The sequence below is a fragment of the Lontra canadensis genome, unplaced genomic scaffold, assembly GCF_010015895.1.
Source record: "Lontra canadensis isolate GAN:19392208 unplaced genomic scaffold, GSC_riverotter_1.0 scaffold150, whole genome shotgun sequence".
NCBI classification, from domain to species: domain Eukaryota; kingdom Metazoa; phylum Chordata; class Mammalia; order Carnivora; family Mustelidae; genus Lontra; species Lontra canadensis.
This window is the reverse complement of record NW_022631144.1, coordinates 443,757-464,330: the sequence shown is the minus strand read 5'-3', so window position 1 is coordinate 464,330 and position 20,574 is coordinate 443,757. Positions and strand designations below refer to the sequence as shown.

The 20,574-nt window shown below is 40.9% G+C and overlaps 2 protein-coding genes across 3 annotated transcripts in view; one reads left to right on the top strand and one right to left on the bottom strand.

Annotated features, from left to right (window-relative positions):
- The window catches only part of ANO4 (anoctamin 4), a 450,000-nt gene that overhangs the window by 350,023 nt on the left and 79,403 nt on the right, over positions 1-20,574 (bottom strand). The window contains exon 1 of one of the 2 annotated variants that reach the window (XM_032844285.1): positions 11,556-11,600. The exons of the other annotated variant lie outside the window; for it this stretch is intronic. The gene's annotated coding sequence lies outside the window, so the exon portion shown is untranslated. Of the gene's footprint in view, positions 1-11,555; positions 11,601-20,574 lie in introns of those variants that run through there. 2 annotated transcript variants of the gene reach the window in all.
- LOC116859191 (26S proteasome regulatory subunit 7-like) lies at positions 4,040-5,888 on the top strand. Its single transcript, XM_032844289.1, has 2 exons — positions 4,040-5,364; positions 5,886-5,888. The coding sequence occupies exon 1, from the start codon at positions 4,101-4,103 to the stop codon at positions 5,217-5,219; it is 1,119 nt and encodes a 372-aa protein (XP_032700180.1). The 5' UTR covers positions 4,040-4,100; the 3' UTR covers positions 5,220-5,364; positions 5,886-5,888.

Genomic DNA, 20,574 nt, shown 5'->3' with positions numbered 1-20,574 from the left:
AAACCTTCATGAATGTATTTTCTGTTTCATAATAGAACACATGACATGATTTACAGAAATATACTTATTATTGGAACAGACAGCCCTGCACCACTCAAAGATAACGTCCAAAGATAAGGGAATTAGCCTTGACTCAACTCTCTGGAACATTTTGTAACCTTTTTGCTAGTAAAGAAAAGTACCTAAGCTTTAGAGAGAACACTTAGCTAAAAGCACCTGGATAAAAGGTTAGGCAATTCATAATTTTCAACCATACTTAATTCATTTTCCCCACACTCCTAAGATCCATGATCTTTGGGTCCTTTTCTGTGTCCCCCACATTGTTCCTCTGACCCATGTCAATACAAATGGGCTGCCAATTTCTTATATTATCAAAGCTCTGATTACTGTTTGCTGAAAATTCTCAGCCTGTGAAATTGTTTAAAGTTAACTTTAAGTGTAGTTGCTTTATCAATTTCATTGCCCAGGAAAGTAGACACCTTTTATATGCTTCCAATTAACCCTATTTAACAGCCTCTTAGAGTAAGGCAATCCTAGGAACTCTCTATTGAATCATTACACACATTCCAGTGTGGCTTACAAGTACACAGATGCATGGAGGAACCCTGCAAGAGTTCACCATGGCCCACTCACCACACTGGCTGTGTTGACTGCTTGTGCTACAGTGGCGCTCTGAACTATTCTTTCCTCATCTCCCTTGAAAATACTGCAAATTTCCTTAGCAAGAGTTATCCTATCCATTCCTGCTGGTTTCACTTCCTAGGCTTTTCTACCAGCATCCTTTTAGCTTCAATTTGGAAACAAATCCATAATTCTGCCACCCCTTAATCACATCCAACGTCACCACCCTGGTCCATCATCATCTCTCCTAGATTTCTGGACTAGCCTCCTGACTGATCTATTTATACCTTAACCCGCTATGATCTGTTCTCCATGTAGCAACGAACAAGATGCTTTCAATGCTACCAGACAAATCATTACACCCCTGTACTCAAAACACTGCCCTGATTTCCCATCTCACTCTAACATCTAATTAATTCCCACAATGACCTCTGGCTCCCAGCTCCTCCTTTGTCACTTGGCTCCAGCCCTCCTGGCTTCTTTGCTATTCTTTAATCATGCCAAGCGCAGTCTCTTCTCAGGGCCTTTGCACCGGCCATTCCCTCTGCATGGACCCTCCTTCCCAAACAACCTCTGGTTTACACCCTCCCCAACCCCACCTTGGGTCTGTATTCAACAATCACTCTGCTGAAAGGTGTGTCCTGATCAGGATGCTCCACACCACCCTGCTTTCCCCTTCATTCTGCTTCATTTCATTTACCAGTGCCTGTCATATCAGATTATTTATCAGCTTCTTTGTCAGTTTCCTCCCACTTGAATGTAATCTCATTAGAAGTAGAAAGCATATCTATCCTACATGCTGTTCCATCCTAGAAGCCTAGTGCAAAGCCTGGTCTATAGGTGAATGTAATAAATAACTGTTGAATCACTGAATTACATAGGATCCCTGTCATTCTTAATGCCACAGCCTTAGTTTAAGAGAAAATAGTCTCTCACTGTGCTTAGTCTTGTAACCTCCACACTAGTATTCCTGAGCGTATACCCCTGCCCTTCTCATTTATCTTCCATATAGCTACCAAAGGGTTGCAATCTACAATCTGACCCAGTATCTTCTGCTCAAAAATCCTCTTCAGTGCCTTTTGAATAAGGAAAACTTCTTCTATATGTTATATAAAGTCTTTTGAAATGCAGTACCTGCACATTGGCTAAGCGTCATTTCCTTCCACAGTCTTAAACTAAATTACTTGTAACTCACTCATATCCCAGTGACTTGGTATTTGCTAGTTTCTGTCTGGTGCAGCTTCCCCTGCTCTGCCCACCTGGCAGCAACTCATTTAAATGGCCCAGTTTAGATGCCACTTCCTCAGTGAAGACCTCCCTGATTGTCCCAGGACAGCCTTAAGCACTCCAACTCCAGGATTCAATTCCACCCTTCATATAATTTCAAGAAGTACATTATTATAATTTGTTTTCAGGCCAGTCTACTAGTGAACAGCAAACCCTTTGATGAAAGGGACATCTCATTAGCATATTCCTAATGTTTGACCTATAGTAAGTACTTGTTAAATGCCTCCTGAATTAATTTATTAATGGGTAAATAAATTAGTGAAAGACAATGTTACACAACAGTGTGCAAAAGGATCCGAGCAATTGGTGTTCTCAATCTGGGAGTGAGAAAAACATGTATTAAACACAGTTAGAGATTCAAGGCAAATACATGTTTTTAGTTAGAACAATAATTCAAAAGATGGGGTTTTTAAATAGGGGTAAAAGAAACGTGAGTCAATCATATCCATCTATGCAAATTTTCAGTATTTTTTCCCCTAGGTTATTTATTCATTCTATGGTGCCTAAAGAACACTCCTATTCCCTTCTCATCCCTCAATACCTGGAAACATATGAAGATTAGACAAGAACCTATCATGAAAGTATAGCAAATCATTTAAATAAAAAACTGCTATCAAGACTTATGAAGAATACTGTAAGAACACTAGTTAGAGCCATAAAGGATTTGAATAAATGGGAACTCTGGGCACAGGTTGGTTCAATTTCATAAATTCTTGGTAAACTGACCTATAAATTTAACCCTTCCTCCAAAACATCATTTTTTTTAAGTACTAGACAACTTCTAAAGTTTATATAGAAAAACAAGCATGTAAGAAGATCCAGGAAACTCTTGGAACAAAGAATAAGAGGAGACTAGCCACACCAGATATTAAGGCTAAGTAGAGAAAACAAAATAGAGAAATTAACAGTGTAGAGCTAGTTAAGAAACTAACAGTTAACAAAACAGAGCAAACTCCCCAAACAGTTCAAACTGCTGTAGGGGATTTAATAGATGATGCCACCCTTTCATGCTACCCTTTTATGCCACCTCCACCCTGGTCTAAGTAAATATCAACTTTCTCAAGAATTAAGCTATCACAGGCAAAGAAAAGATATGAAGATATATTGTTCAAAAAATGTTTGGAGGCAACTAGGTAGTCATTGGGAAGAAATAAATTTCTATTTCCTTATTAAACTAAAATATGTGTAATAAGAATAAAGTCATTAAAATACAAAAAAGACATCGTTGGAACAGTTTTATGATACCAAAGTGGGTTAGGCTTTTTCATTATTATATAAAATCCAAAAACAACAGAAGTGACATGACAACTTTCATTACATAAAACTTAATTTCTTATCCCCCAAATATCAATATCAATATCAAACAATATCAAAAGACAGATGACAAAGTAGGGGGGGAAATCATAAGAAAATGTTAATTTCTTTACTCCAAATCAAGAAGACCAAAACTCAAAAGTGAGCTTGCAAAAACCATTAACAGACTGTTCACAGAGGAGGAAAATATGGGTAAAACACATGAAAAGATGCTCGAACTAAACTATGAGGTACTAATTTTCACCTAGCAGATTAGCAAAGATCAAAATGTTTGCTCGTGGCTTAGGAATAAGGAAACAGGCCTTCTCATTCAGTGCTGGTGGGAATATAAATTGGCATACTTCTGTCACTAGCTATTTGGTAAGAGTTCATTTTAAACCCATCTACACTGTGACCCAAGCACTCTGCTTTTAGAAATCTTTCCAACAAACTAACCGCCACATAACAACTCCTTCCTGACCATCCTGCCCTGCATCTACACCAATCCCATCTCCTTGCTTATTCTTTCCTGGAAAGAGCAAACAACACTGTAGCAGTACCTTGCTTAGACCACGCACCATGTAAGGAGAAACCATCCCTAACTCCCCTGTCCCAGTGAAAGGAATTTAATCTTATTTGCTGCTATCTTGCTCCTACCCCCCGACCCCCACTTTTCTCTTTTCCTGACAGAAAGTCACTTACTATGTCTAGTGGTCCTCCTTCATAGACCCCTGTGGTCATTCACTCCTTCAATTCCTCTGTTCATAGGTCACTGTGATGTAGACTTGCAATTCAAGTGAACTGAATCAGCATTTAAAAGACTAATAGCAAGGGCACCACCGGAAGCGACGAAGGTGCTGTGTAATCACTGAGCAGTTGAGGCCCTCGGAACTCCAAAAATGCCAGATTACCTCAGTGCGGATCAGCGGAAAACCAAAGAGGAGGAGAAGGACGACAAGCCCATCCGAGCTCTGGATGAGGGGGATATTGCCTTGCTGAAAACTTACGGTCAAAGCACTTACTCTAGGCAGATAAAGCAGGTTGAAGATGACATTCGACAACTTCTCAAGAAAATTAATGAGCTCACTGGTATTAAAGAGTCTGATACTGGCCTGGCCCCACCAGCACTCTGGGATTTGGCTGCAGATAAGCAAACAGTGCAGAGTGAACAGCCTTTGCAGGTTGCAAGGTGTACGAAGATAATCAATGCTGACTCGGAGGACCCAAAGTACATTATCAATGTGAAGCAGTTTGCCAAGTTTGTGGTGGACATCAGTGATCAGGTAGCACCTACCAACATTGAAGAAGGGATGAGAGTTGGGGTGGACAGAAATAAGTATCAGATTCACATTCCACTGCCTCCCAAGATTGACCCAACAGTTACCATGATGGAGGTGGAAGAAAAACCTGATGTCACGTACAGTGATGTGGGTGGCTGTAAGATTGAGAAACTTCGAGAAGTAGTTGAAACCCCATTACTTCATCCAGAGAGGTTTGTTAACTTTGGCATTGAGCCTCCCAAGGGTGTGCTGCTCTTTGGTCCACCTGGTACAGGCAAGACCCTCTGTGCTCGGGCAGTTGCTAACAGGACTGATGTTTGCTTCATTCGAGTTATTGGATCTGAACTTGTACAGAAGTACGTCGGTGAGGGGGCTCGAATGGTTCGTGAGCTCTTTGAAATGGCCAGAACGAAAAAAGCCTGCCTCATCTTCTTTGATGAAATTGATGCTATTGGAGGGGCTCGTTTTGATGATGGTGCTGGAGGAGACAACGAAGTGCAGAGAACGATGCTGGAACTGATCAATCAGCTGGACGGTTTTGATCCTCAAGGTAACATTAAAGTGCTGATGGCCACTAACAGACCTGACACCCTGGATCCAGCACTCATGAGGCCAGGGAGACTGGACAGAAAGATTGAATTCAGCTTACCTGATCTAGAGGGTCGGACTCATATTTTTAAGATTCATGCTCGTTCAATGAGTGTCGAAAGAGATATCAGATTTGAATTGTTAGCATGACTGTGTGCAAATAGCACTGGTGCGGAGATTAGAAGCGTCTGCACAGAAGCCGGCATGTTTACCATCAGAGCACGGTGAAAAATTGCTACCGAGAAGGATTTCTTGGAGGCTGTAAATAAGGTCATTAAGTCTTACGCCAAATTCAGTGCTACTCCCTGCTAAGTGACATACAAGCGATCCTGAAGGCTTTCATGAAAACTTCCTTTCACTGGAATCCTAACTTTATTAAGTAGCCTTGTTAATAACCAGGACACACACAAAAATAAAGCGTTTCAAATTGTAAAAAAAAAAAAAAAAGATTAATAGCAAAAACAGAGCTCTTTCTAAAAACTTCATCATAAAATCATTCATCCAAACATGTAGAAGAAAGTATGACCACATTCAATGAGAGTCTGCTCAACAGGTAAATATGTACACACAAACAAATTCCTAACACCAGAGAGACAAATAATGAGTTAACAATTGTTGGGCAACATAACCATCTTACAGATACTGTGCCAAGCGCTTTCCATGTACTACTGCATTTAACACTCACAATAACTCTACCAGGTAGGGACTGTTAGTTATTCTGAGTTTTACAATTGAAGGACCACGATATACAAGGAGACTATGCAACCTATCCAAGGTCCAAAGGTGAGTAAGTGGTAGAGCCAGGGGGAGAACCAGAATGTCTACCCCAGAGCCCAGTCTTTTCTACCACTAGGAGAAATTCTCCTTTAAATCCTAATTATTTTAGAAGAAAGGTAGAAAGTACTGACCAAAATCTTGCTTGGAGTATAACAGAACACTGACACTGAATTAAAGATCACACATAATAGTGTAGGAATTTTTAAAAATTCGTAAATATTGCTTTTTGTTTCAAGGCATCATTTCTATAACTGATTACCCAAATGTTCTAAATTGGGCAGGACCTGTTTTTACAAGTGTTGCTCACTGAGGTACATGCATCTCACTGACTTTATCTTTCTTCCTTCCCACCCAAATTGAAATTCCTTGCAAAATTTCTTGTATGTTCACTTACTAGTTCACTCTCATCTCTTCCTAAGGAGCTGTGTTTACCGATGGTGTCCACCACTTCCTTGCCTCCCTCCCAGGGCCAGTGCTCCCTAAACTCGAGCTCCCAATTTTCCAGAAGAGCACTCCAATCTGCTCCCCTCAGACTCAAGTGAGAGACAGGTCTGTTTCTATCCTACATTCTTCATCTGAATTCTGACAGTTCTACCCTTGAGAAAAATACTCATGAGCTCTGATGTCCACCTTCCTTTTTCTTTAAGTCAATTCCAGAGCTAAATGCCTGATTATAACTTTTGTTCACAGTACTCCAATTATTTCAACAGCTATACTTACCTAGGGGGAAAAAACCCTCAAGATTGCAGTTTATGTAGCCTAGTCAGAAAGTAAATATAAAAGCAGTAAGCTAAAAACAAAGCATGGAGTCAAATTAAATATTATGAACATGTTCAATAAATGGAAACCCCAAATATGACTATAATAGTAGCATAAACATTCTTCATTTTCACCATTGTGATATGCTTTGTATCTGCTAATGTGTTTGGTTATTGGCCCCTCCCCTTTCTCCCAGAATGTTAGCTCCATGAAAGCAAAATATAGGTGGTTTTGTTCACTGTTTCTCTACCCAGAACTATGCCTGAATAAGCACTTGTTTAGTGAATGAGCTTCTTTTCTACCTCATCATCTCTCACTCAAAATCTATTTGCTTTCATGCTCTGGCCAAGGTTTCTAGAGATTATCCTTACAATTCCATCTTCTGAGGTTACATCCAGGGTAGAGAGGCATCTGACCAGATCCAATTCTCAGAGGCACAAAAGTTAACTTACCACTCCCTAAACATATCTTCCCTGATTCTTTTAGAAAAAAGGAAAGTGGGAAGAGGCATAGGAGATATCACACCTTGGGGATGAATAGAAGTGATTACAGATAGTTTTTTAATAAACTACTCTTTCACCTACATGAAAGCAGCTTCTCTATTCATAACCTCATTAACTAATAAAATGATTGTATTCTTTGTAAATAGCACAAAGCTAATTGACAAAGAAAAAGAAACAGAAGGTGTGAGTAATGAAGCACCAAAGGACCATGGGGTTCTTTACGCTCTGGATGGTATTTTCACAGGCACTTCAGTGACCTCCATCCTAAATTCTCTCTAGGGCTAAACTGATTGATTCAGATTAGATTTCCTGGCTTCATTTCCTTGTGATGACTTTGAATGTCAAAGTGTACCCTCAAGGGTAAACGGGCTAGGGGAGAAGCAAACGTCTTATGTGGTTATATACTGAGCAACTGCTCTCTTTCCCTGCTGAATACAGACTTGATTTAATTAAACCTGAGGAGAGATTCCTTTTTGGCTTTATCCAGGCCCTATTAATTATCTCCCATCTTTCAGGAAATAATAAGGTGTCACTTAGCTCTTCTGATACCATCCCCATCTCCCCCACGCAAAGGTCCCTGGTCTTTCCCTGCCTTTTCCATTTCATCACCACCACCACCACCCAAGCCATCTCCTTGCTGACCATCAGATCTCTAGGTTCTTGTTCAAGCCAGCTCCTCTCTCTGGAATGCACCTTCTACCCCCAGACTTATAGGCCTATCTACAGCCTAGCAGAATCTCTGCCTTATTATCAGATCATTTACACATGAAACAAATCTTTACTAGCTTGTGGCTTTTCTTAAATCTTTCAATCCCAGAGATCTAATACAATACTTTGCTTAGAGAAGGCACTTAATTCTTGTTTACTTTATTGAAACTCATTTGGAGACAATCATTTTCTGGAGGGTTTTACATAAAATTTCTAATGGATTACATTAGGATGACTGCCAATCTCTTTATCCTTTGCGTCTAATTCATATAGTCACATTATTTTGAAAAATTAAGTTCTCCACATGGAGCAGTAGCTGCCAATACCAGCACCATAGGCTTTATATGGTGATTCCCAATCTGCTTGTTCAAGGACTACTGGATATCTGCTAGCTATTGGTATCTGCAGTACACTGAACTAGGCCTTGGGATATAGAGATGAAAATAGAGTCCCTGCCCTCAAGGAACAAAATATCTATTTGGGAAAGAGAACCAACAGACAAATAATCACAATACAGTCTATAAAGTCCTATGGGATCTTTGTACTAAAGGGATGTTAAGACAGACACCGTCGACCTAGCTCAGCTCTGTACAACAGGGGTCAGTAAAGAGGGTAAATGTCACAAAGCATTCATGAGAGATCGTATCTGAACTTGCCTTGAAAGTCAGTCTGAAGAGAGGAGAAACATTTCAGGCCGAGGAACCAGCACATGCAAAGGCACTTTATCAAGGGACAACACTGCAAATCTCTACGCACTGCAATAGGTTTGATGCTTCTGAAACATTCTACAGGAGCTTCAGAACAAGAGGCAAAACAAGCAAATATGGGCTGTACATAATAATGGGCTTGCTATGCAAGGCCAAGGGATTTGGTCTTTAACCTGCAATTAGTTCCCTAGACACCATGCTATCTAGACTACCCATTTAGGATTCCACGGAACAGTTTTTCCAAAGAAGGGAGCACTCATTTTGTGAATCACAATAGTACAAACAAGTTTAGCTAATTAATCTCTTTTGTTCGGTCAGGTAACAGAACAGAAGCTAAGAACAGGGTTTTGGAAAACTGGATGATACATGTTGTGATGACAGCAAAGGTGCCTTTTCAGGAAAAGAAATTGTCAGTGGAATAATCGCAAGGCAGAAACTGACCAAGCAAATGGCTTTTCAACTGGATTCTTTGAGAAGCGATGTGAAACAGGTCACTGGCTAGGAATCAAGACAAACTCCATGAAGCATAGCTAGACTCTGAATAACCTCAGAAATGGCAGCATCCAGCTGTTTTACCACTGGACCCCTGCCGTGTGGCATTTGGATGGACACAACAGGTGCTCCATAAGTATTAGGTGAATGAATGGAAGAATCAATCCATAAATACTCTCTCTACAAAACTGATCATCAGTTAAATAGTTGAAGCGCAGGGGGAAAAAAACTAAGCACAGTGTTTTTAAATTTTTTAAATGTTCAAAAGAAAAGCAAAACTTCAATACAAAAAAAAATGCATTTCCACATAAGCATGAACAAATTACCATAAATATTGGCTTGATGTGACTCACTCTGACTGGTACAGCTACGTAATCTGCATGAAACAAACCCAGAAATAATGGACACCAGTGAGTTAGATGCCACAAAGCAGTTTTGTGAGCAATGAATAACACACTAAGGGTCAGCTGTGTATTGTAGAAAGGGACCCGCACAAGGAGTGGAACAAAGATCTGAGTAAATTCATGCACGATGCACTAAAATGTCTTGCCCAGGTGCTAACCAGGTCTCCAACCCTGGGGAGGCACTTAGCCTCCCTGAGCCTTAGCTACCTTATCTAGGAAATGAGAGGTTTGATAAGACACTACTCAAGGTCCTTTATTGAAGGTAAGGAGAAACATTTCAAAATATCCCAGGGTAAGCTGGTAATGATCACATACACAGGAGCTCTGTTCATGATGGTTCACCATGATCACACTTTTTCAAATAATACTGATGCTCATGCCAAGGTCATAATTCTAGGATCAAGAGAATGTATAGCCCATCTTCTCTCCAAGAATGTCTAATCTGGATCAACTGCCTTCAAAAGTACCATCCATCTAGTAAAAAATAGAGGTAAAATAACAGTTCATAGTTTTCAATAGCTGAGAAAGCCCTCTGAGATTATCTGGCCCAAGCCCAAGGAAGCAGATAGGAGTCTTAGTCTCACAGCAGTTGGTGCCTGGGGCTGTACTGGAACCCTGGGGCCTGAAGGCATCCCACTGCGACTAGTTGTCTTCTCTGACTGTCTCCAGACACTCATTCCCTCTGACACTCACAGGAGGTCCCCAGTGGGGGACAAACAGGAAAAATGTAAGTAAGTAAATTCCTGCTGTATTACAAGATGTCTGCTTTCTATAAGAATGGCTGCTGGCTCACACAAGCGGAAAGGTCATTGATGTCTTAGCACAGCTGCCTAATTAAGGGTCAAAGATTTCTATTAGTGGAAAGGCTTCTCAAACATGTCATTATGTGTTTTTAACAATTTATTGGATCTTCAGACTTAAGAGCAAACAGCTTGACTGGAGAACTAAATGCTAAATAAAGGGAAGAATTTCCCCTTTCGTCTTGCATCATTTTGGGGCTGTGATTTGGTTCTCCTCCAAAATTCTGCCATCTCCCTCTACAACCCAAGAAATATAACTTGCAACATAAACATTTGTGACAGTCTGGCTAGATTATTATGCTACTGAGGACATGATTTTCTTCTGCAAAGCTGTCTAGTGACTATAGGGAATTCAATAGGGAGGCACAGATCAAAAATGCAGTATTCGACACAGCTCATGAAGCATTTCTTCTATTTTATAAAATCTAAGTTGCCAATTGAATAGCAAGTTCCTTTCAAAGTAGATCACCATAGCTGGTGTTAGAAGTGGTCTTGAATCTCTGTTAAAGAACAGTCCTCGCACTAAGCAGCTTTATGTGGGAGTTGTACATTCCCCTTTATCCTCTGTTAAAAAAAAAAAAAAGACTCATGGAGAGAGATGGTAAAGGCACTATATTAATTGTACTGGAAAAGGCAACAGAAAAATTCAGTCAACATCCTTAATATGGTTCATCTAACTCCCAAAGAAAGGCTGTGTCACATAACCAATTTTTTTTTTTGCTTTATAAAAAATAAACTCCGTAAACTCCTCCTCTTAATACAAAGATCTTGTAGGTAGTAAGCATGTCAATATTTGAGGGCAGTCCAACCTAGACAGATCTAGAATGTCATTAATTAAAATGCAAAACTAATTCTATTTCTGGTACTGGTAATCAACTATGGAAAATAGTTTCAATGACAAGAATGCTTGCAGAAGCATGAGGTTGTGTTTGTATTATTGGGGGCAATGTCTTCCCTCATGAACAGGACTGCAGGTTGAACTCTGGAGTTCAGCTACTAAAAAAGAAGCTGTAACCAACCCTTCATTAGTCATCAACTTTCACTGCCTGAGTTCCTATGTGTACACGTATGTGTGCTCACACGCAGAAACATACACAAAGCAGAAGTAGGAAAGAACCCAGAAATGAAGAGGATAAACATGGAAGACTGATAACAGAAGCTGCAGTTTCATATTAAACCACCACTAACAGAGACCGTAAAAGCACGGTTTTAACAATAGCTATAATTAAGAAGTGTGAAAAATGAGTAAGTGCATCTACACCAATCTAGGTGCTTCTAGACCCATTTCCAATCAGCAAAATCCGTTGCAAGGTGAAGCAGCTAAGTTAAGACACACAAAATGTTGTGGTGACTTCATCACACCAAGAGGCTACTGGCTCCACTCAGCAGCACCGCTTCTATCAATTTCTCCTGCAGTAGTTGCCTAGGTTGCCTTCAGAGACCCTGCAAAGGAATTAACATCACACCAGGCTGTGAGACAAGGAAATGCGGTAGAATGCATTCTCCCAATTCAAAGAAATTCCCAAAGGCGTTATCTGGAGGAGGGGTGTAAGAAGTGGGGAAATCCCTACCAAAAAAAAAAAAAAGCTAGCTAGAGGATGCTAAGCAATAGCTTAGGAATTTTGTTCTATTCTCTAAATGGGCATGCTACAACTATTAAAAATATGTTCACATAATAGACTAACAGTACATTTGTGTATATGTTTGCATATATATATACACACACACACACACACACACACACATATATGCACACACACACAAAATTCTCATTGCATAAGCAAACATTCTGTTCAGCAAGATAAAGAAGCCTAAGGAGCTTTTTCTCTCAAAGCTTAAGTTGCTACTAATTAAAGGGAAATATTTTCTAAATGCATCCAAAATTGCTCACAGTGTGAAATACGGAGTCTAGTTCCATGATACAGATGATATACAAGCTGATTCTCTTTCCATCTTGATGAATACCTTAAATTGTATTGCCAGGCACCTGATAAAAATCCTTACAACTGGAGGGGAAAAAAAGAATATACGATGTAAGAAAACACCATTAAGGATGAAAGTAAACAAATAAGCATGAAAGAATGATCAAAGGAAGCCAAGAAGTCCACCAGTCAGATCACGACATTGCTTTGAGCCATAATTGAGTGTAGGAAAAGAGTAGATATTAGAACAGCTAATCCAAACAACGGTAAAGTATTTCAAACATTACTTAAGGATTCAGAGACTACAGTCTGCAAGGGTTCTAATTTTTTGTTGTGTTGCTGTTAACCTATTTGTGGGTTTCACTCTGCAACTGGGCTATAATGTAAACATGCACAAATTCTTGCTTTTTATTTAAATGTATGCTTTCATGTAAAAACCTTCCACCAAATATATCTACTTTGAACCCAAGAAACAGAATAAAAGCATATGCCGGATGTCATCACCACTATTTTAAGAAAAATCCACACAGGCAGTGGAAATAAAAGTGGTGAGAATGAGCAAGACAGTTAAGGAACTTTATATTCCAAACTCCCAATCAACAGGGAGAAAGATCCAGGCATTTTATCCCACTTTTTTTTTCTCATCTGTTACCAAAAATCACATTTATTAGTGCAGTATCTTACAAATCACAGGCTGAATTACATTTGATCAGAACCTTCCCCAGAGTGAAATGGACCAGAACTGGAAACCCCATACAAAATCAAATAAGACAACCTAGCTCCAGCCCAAGGCTGGAAAAGAACTAAGCAGCATTATCATGGTAAGGCTTATTCTCTGAAATGCCAAAACAATTCAACACACCTGCTACCAAAAAACAAGAGAAGAAAACCCCCTTGTGAAGAGAGCTACTCCCATCAACCACCAGTAAGAACTATACCAAAAGGTTCTTGGTTTCCTATGGGCTGGAAGAGGCAGGTAGCCAGCAACAGACCTGAAGTTGTGGTTCTGTCTGCAGCAAGCCTTGGGAGACCAGGTGAAAAATTAGGGCACTCTCCTAAGAATGATGTTCTGGAATAAACAATCTGCCTGTGGACACCGCAACACGCACGTTCTTCCCAGAAACCTGCTCATTTTCCACTTAGAAAAGTCTGACCATTTCAGTAGCCTCAAAGCATTTTCTCTCCCAGGAGGATGAAACTATGTTGTCAACTCAAAAAACGTTCCTATCATCACTGCCCCACCAGCCTCTGAAGAGGAAGTAAAATAGGGTTTGCAGACAGGCACCCTGAGATTCCAAAGGAAAAGCAGCAATGAGGTCATGAATTACTCCATCTGCCAGTGCAGGATTCCGCCTGCCGTGAATGTTCCTGCCCAAGTTGTAAAGCCCACAAGATATAGGGCCGTTCTGGACTTGGGGGACAGGTACTTCAAGTGCCGCTGCCTAGGGCAGACTCCAACGTAACTCACACGGGTGCTCATCTTCACCTGGAAAGAGGGAAGAGTTTGCTGTGTGGGCAGCCCAGCCCCAGCCCTTCCGGATTCCGAGAGTGCACCCTCAGCACGCCAAGGATTCATCTTGCCCAAATTTGTCAGCCACCCTCCACAGACTCCCTGCACATTGCTGCAGTTTACCAATGTGAACACATTCCTCTGGCTGCCGCTTCAAGGACAAAGAGAGAGTGCTAATGTTTCCATCACAGCCGAGCAGCTCAGGTTTATGAAAAAAAATAAATAAAATTGAAATTAAAAAACAAACAGCCCAGACAAATGACCCCTGGCATTTTAGTTAGCCGGATCACCCCAGACACAGGTCCATGAGAAAAGGGAGCAACGCAAAGAGAAGGTCACTAAAGCTTAGCTGGGAAGAGAGGGAGCCAGCGAGAGCCTCCAGTTCACTGCAGCAGAGCAGCTCATTCAATGCAAGCACTTACCATAAAAATAGAAAGAGTCAAAAGAAGAAGGGATCCTTCCTCAGTGTCTTAGGCAGAAAGAAATCCGGGCAAGGCTCGGGATGAGGCCAGCAAAGTGATGAAAGGCGATAAAACCACCACACACAAGTCCTTTTCAGCCTCCCCTCTGCCCCGCATGCAGTTGTTTGTGCTGTAAAAACCCTGAGAAGTCTGGAGCAGGACTCTCCCGAGAGCGAGCTGGAGCGAACGCAGCCGGGTGGATTTCACCACCGCCAGAGCATCACGCCCAGGACTTGTCCTCCCCCGGGTGCAGGGGCGTCCTGGTTGGGGTTAGCTGGGCACCAAGCTGGGGTCGGGAACATGAGAAGATGGGAGGAAAGGAGCCTCTTTGGAGTGGAAGGAACTGCCAGGGAGAATGTATCAGTATTCCATATCAGTTATTGCCGGCGACCAATCAGCCCAGCCAAGGGGCCGTTGTCAGTGTGACAAGAGAGCATCGGAAGCCAGCCGGTTCTGAGAGGGGCAGGACAGCCCCCCGCCTCTAAAAGAAGTTTGGCAGGATTGGCATCTCGCTCTCCATCCAGTTGCTGCTCATATTTGCTTGTTATTAAAAACAAGCTCTAAAACCCCATAGAGACCCAGACGTTCAGGAAGTTTCCTGTGCATCCCACAGCATCTCTGCAAGAATCCAGATTTGAAACCCACCCTAAATGAGATCTACTGGCATCTCCAGATGGGACAACCTGCTCATGTGCACAGAGAGGTTGCCCTGAGTCTGGGGACGGCACCTTGGACATGAGCTTCTTTATGGCCAATGCACAGGATGAGAGGACCAGGGATTGGTCTCCCTATTACACAAGTCAAAAATTTAGGCAGAAAAGGCTGAAAAGTTCTCCCCAGAAATTTGCCTCTCGATTTCATCATTTTCTTGTGTAATATATGCACAGAAGTAGTTGTTAGAGATGAATGTTTGAAGATAGTTCAAAGTTCCCTTTGAGGTCTCTTAAATCACGGTAAGACAGAGAATGTGTGGTACTGGGTAAACAACCCTGTACAACAGTTCATAGGCACAATGAAGTGTTACAAACTGTGCTAGACTAATGGAAGAGGCACAGGAGCAAACCCCTTTCTGGAGACAAAAGGATGAGTAGAGAAGTTAACACTTTTTCCCTCTTGTTTTCCCACATTCTATTTTAATACCGAACCTATAAACTTAGCGCATATATATGAATCTGTTTGGGGTTGTACAATTAAATTAGATAGAGGAGTAGGTTCTCAAGTTAAATGCCAGTCAAATTGGACTCCACACTAAAATTTCAGAACGTTTTTTTAATGTAGGTAGAATGGCCTTGGGTCACCTTTTTATCTTGTCACAAAAGATTAATTCCCTTGTGCTAGTCAAGAGTTAATGGGAAGACACAAATGCTCCTAGTTTTGTTTGTTTTACAGGTGACTTACATGATGCAGAATTTTTAATTTTAGTTCTTTCTTTACCTAGAAGTTGAAGTACCATTTGGATATTTTGTTGTGATCTCCAGCCAGAGGCAAACTAACTTTGGGGAACCTGAATACCACAGCTTAAAAGGAAGGGCTGGGCTCCAAGGAAGCAGTTAACTCACCCTCAAATAAGGGCAGGAGGCCATAAAAATGTTCCACATCAAAGATGAACATAATAAAATGGAATTTCTGAAATGAAGAAAGGATGGTTTGCAAGGTAGTCTTATGTACATTAAATAAGAAAAATCTGAAACATACAGTCCCAAATTCTGTTTCGTTATTCACTTCAGTTCAACTCCAACCAGCAAACACTTAAAAAACAAGCAACTATGTGTCAGAGGTATGGAGATGAAAGTGATAGAACCTGCCTTCAAGAAGTTTATAGTCTCATGGACAAATTTTAATTCTTCTTTTTTTTTTTTTAAGATTTTATTTATTTATTTGACAGACAGAGATCACAGGTAGGCAGAGAGGCAGGCAGAGAGGCAGGCAGAGAGAGAGAGGAAGCAGGCTCCCTGCTGAGCAGAGAGCCTGATGCAGGGCTTGATCCCAGGACCCTGAGATCATGACCCTGAGCCGAAGGCAGAGGCTTTAACCCACTGAGCCACCCACGCACCCAGGTGCCCCAAATTAAAATTCTTCTTTTCGAATTGTCAACACTGTCATTCTGGCCAAGACTGAAAATGATCTACTATTTTAATGTCCCTCAAATAAAACCAAGCCATGAGGTTGGATTTTGGACTCCAAAGTTCTAAATTAGCCTAACAAGGTGTTTTCTATAACCAAAACCTTGGGAAAATATAAATGTGCATGATTTTTAAAAAATCTCTTTAAAACATGAAAAGGTTTATTAACTAAATGTTTGCTTTTATCAGCATCAACAGCTTCTGACACTGCAAAAACATGGGCAGCATAACAAGGAATATATTTAATAAGGGAATATTATTTAAAGTTCCCAAAGTAATTGAGATTAATACTATTTATGGAACAGGTTCAACAGCTTGACTATATAGGGTGATAATGAAGCATGAAAACGATAAAACCGCAGAAGTACAAATTACTTAGATTAAATACTTGCACATCTATATACAATTAGGTCAATGAAAATGGGTATTCCAGTCACTTACCCTAATGCAATTAATTTTTTAAAGTTTGGCCACTATTCCACTCTTCCCTCTTCAAAAGAGGATAGAACCACCTTCCATTTCCGATAACTACAAATGCCAATTAAATTTTGTGGAGGACAAAATATCTAAGTCAATTACACTTGGGACAATTTCTGGGACTACTAACACTTCTTTTCAAAAACTGGAAGGTAATTGGAAATATGTACCTATACCTGTCATGTGTTTTAAAAGAAAAAAAGATAGCTTTTTCAGAAAATCTGCTTTAGAGAAGCCTGCTGACAGAGCTTTAAAAAGTCTGAAAGACCAAGATTCCTAAAGATCGGTCTTTCGACACTAAAATGATTCTATTTTCCATAACCAGCCTAAAGAAAAAAAGTAAAAACATACCTATTTTCTTGATTGCCAAGAGGGTAACTGGCCATATACTGCCATTTTTGACATCAGAATCTGTTTACAGAGGTATGAGAACCAAGGAATTTTTTTTTTAAAGATTTTATTTATTTATTTGACAGAGATCACAAGTAGGCAGAGAAGCAGGCAGAGAGAGAGAGGGGAGGAAGCAGGCTCCCTGCTAAGCAAAGAGCCCAATGTGGGGCTCCATCCCAGGACCCTGGGATCATGACCTGAGCTGAAGGCAGAGACTTTAACCCACTGAGCCACCCAGGCACCCCGAGAACCAACGAATTTTAAGTAAACATGTTGCCCATCAATGGTTTTAAAAACAAAGTTAAAATCTTCCTAAAGAAAAAGCCTGTCTCTTACCTAACTTCCATAAACCAGTGTCTGAAGGAACTAATATATTCTGAACCCTACTATGTATGCAACTTCATTCAAGTGGACTGACATATCTTAGTCTTCACAGCATTCCCAGGACATGAACAAGATTATGTTCAGTGCAGTAACGGAATCCAGGAAGTTGAAGGAGCTTCCTTGCCCAGGTGTTAATACCAGCATATGAACAACCAGAACAGTCTCAAATGCTTCCTCTTCCCCATGGACACCCAGGACTTGGGCATAGGACAACCCCTAAAATCTTTTTGACTAAACAGGCCAGATGCCTTGGGGACTCTTCCTTCAGTGTTATGCGAATTTGGGTGAGTAGGAATGAGACAACTCCATGTTAAAGGAGAAACTCTCATTTTACCTCAGATTAAGTGTAACCCCAGAAATGAATTCTTGATGTTTAGAATTTGAAGAACAAGCAGTTGGTATTTGTTGATTTCTTTTTCTCAAATCTAACTCTACATTACATGTTAAAACCAAGATGAGTGGTCCCTAATTACTAGAAGAGCAGAGAATATTCCAGAGAAGTGTGGGATCTGACAGAAGCACTGCGGTATAATCCCTTACTTCATACCTAAATTCTCCTTTAGCCTGCAGTGGGAAGCCTGAAATTCAAAGAGAGTATGTTGCTCTGCTAATGTTTCCCTACCAGGGGTCACTGGATGAGAATAATTTCCCCAAAGTGCTTAGTAGGCAGGCTTTCAAATATGCAACAACAGTTCCAAATACATAAAAGGTAAATAATCTGCAATACATAAATATAGTCATAGCATCCAAATTTTCAAAAATGTGTTTGCACTCAGCATTTCTCAGCCAGAAGAATCCTATGGAATCAACAATCATATCACACAGAAAGGATCCCTAAGATCACAGACATAAAACTTTTTCTCTCCTTTTTGAAGATAGAAAAATAAATCAACAGTGGCTTAAAGAATCAGAGAATTGGGTTGAGTCTAGGGAGACCAAAACAAGGTGTTTGCACATTCAGATAGAAAACCAGTGTGCGGGGCACCTGGGTGGCTCAGTGGGTTAAGCCTCTGCCTTCGGCTCAGGTCATGATCCCAGGGTCCTGGGATCAAGCCCTGCATCGGGAATCTCTGCTCAGCGGGGAGCCTACTCCCCCTGTCCCCCGCCTGCCTCTCTGCCTACTTGTGATCTCTGTCAAATATACAAATAAAATCTTAAGGAAAAAAAAACAGTTTATGTGCATTCAAAGATTCAACTGGTTTGTCTCCACATTAGTCTTTAAGTCTCACTGTTACTCCTACAGTTCTCCTCAATGTGTAATTAGGCATGACAACCAATTCAGGAGTTTGTTCCTTCTACCAAACTATTACGATAATTTCTGACTTCTCCCTTGTCCCAACCCGACATCCCCTTGCCAACAGCATCTGGTTTCTAAAACACAGCGAGTATAATCATACCAGTGCCTCGCTAAAAAAACCTGTGAAGTTCAGACCAAATGCAGAGCTTCCTGAGCCTGGCACTCAAGGCCTTTTGCAACTGAACTTCAATCTACCAGCATCAGGGGCGCCTGGGTGGCTCAGTGGGTTAAAGCCTCTGCCTTCGGCTCAGGTCATGATCCCAGGGTCCTGGGATCGAGCCCCACATCGGGCCCTCTGCTCAGCAGGGAGCCTGCTTCCTCCTCTCTCTCTGCCTGCCTCTCTGCCTACTTGTGATCTCTGTCTGTCAAATAAATAAATAAAACCTTTAAAAAAAAAAAAAATCTACCAGCATCATTTCCCATGAGTCCTTCTTGTATATCCCACGCTCTGTATACACCCAATTACCATGATAAAGGAATAGAGTGTCTGAGGAACACTAACTATCTGTTTTCCCTAGAATAGCCTTCCTTCCCTGAAGAAACCCTACTGTTTACCCTTTAAAACCAGTTTATGGTTATTTTTTTAAAAGATTTTATTTATTTGACAGAGAGAGACACAACGAGAGAGGGAACACAAGCAGGAGGAGTGGGAGAGGGAGAAGCAGGCTCTTTGCTGAACAGGGAGCCCGATGCAGGGCTTGATCCCAGGACCCTGGGATCACGACCTAAGCTGAAGGCAGATGCTTAATGACTGAGCCACCCAGGCGCCCTATGGTTATTTTCTTGATTAAGTTTTCCCCAAAGTGATTTAATCAATCTTCCTCTGTATTTTCATAGCATTATTTCTAGTCTTGTATTATAGGGCCAGAAACACTGTACTAAAATGATTTGTATTTTTTAACCTATTTGAGATCCTTTCATGTTCCCAGTGTCTGGCATACAATAGGAGTTCAATATACTCATGAGTGAGTCCATTTTTTATATTTCTTCTTCACAGGCAAAAGCACTCTAAAGAAAGCACAAATTTGATTTCTGGAAGTCTGAAGGACTACAGGCTTATGAGCCATATATATCTCCTTCCATCGGGAGCTTCCATCAGGAAGCTTCTGCGGTTTAAGGCAAGAGCCCTGAATTAGAATCAGAGGAGCCAAGTCCCAGCCTGTCCCCTGTGTCACCTCAGGTAATCTCTTAACCTAAATGAGAAGAATAAAACAAGTTCTGCTTACCTTTGAGGGCTCTTCTGAGCCACAAATGAGGAACCATATAAAATACTTGGCAAACTATAAAACTCTATGCTAGTTGGCAGAGTTACTGCCACCACTATCATCATTGCTTGATCATCGTTAATATCCCATCAAAGCCATCACAAAATTTAAGAAAAATATCTTCTGAAAGGCAGCCTACGAATCCAGTGACTCAGCATTTCTTTCCAAGTGCCTTGCTCAATCCTGCTGGTCTGCTGGTAGGGACAGTGGAAGAGTCAGAATGCCCAGACTCAGGTCCTAGAAACCTAGTCCCTCACACCCAGGTGCTTCATCTAAGAAATGGGAGTCAGAATGCCTATTTCACTAAGCAGTTGAATGAGATGGGATAGGCATTTATATGCAGCATACATAAATCTGAGTCTCTAATAAGCTCATTGGAAAAAGCCATTTCTCCATCATTCTATATATCTACGTACACCCCAACCACTGCTCTCCTTCTGTCTCTTGAACTCACAAAGCTCATTTCACCACAGGATCTCTGTGTGGGTTTTCTCTGCCTCAGATCCAAGCAAAGGCTTCCCTAACT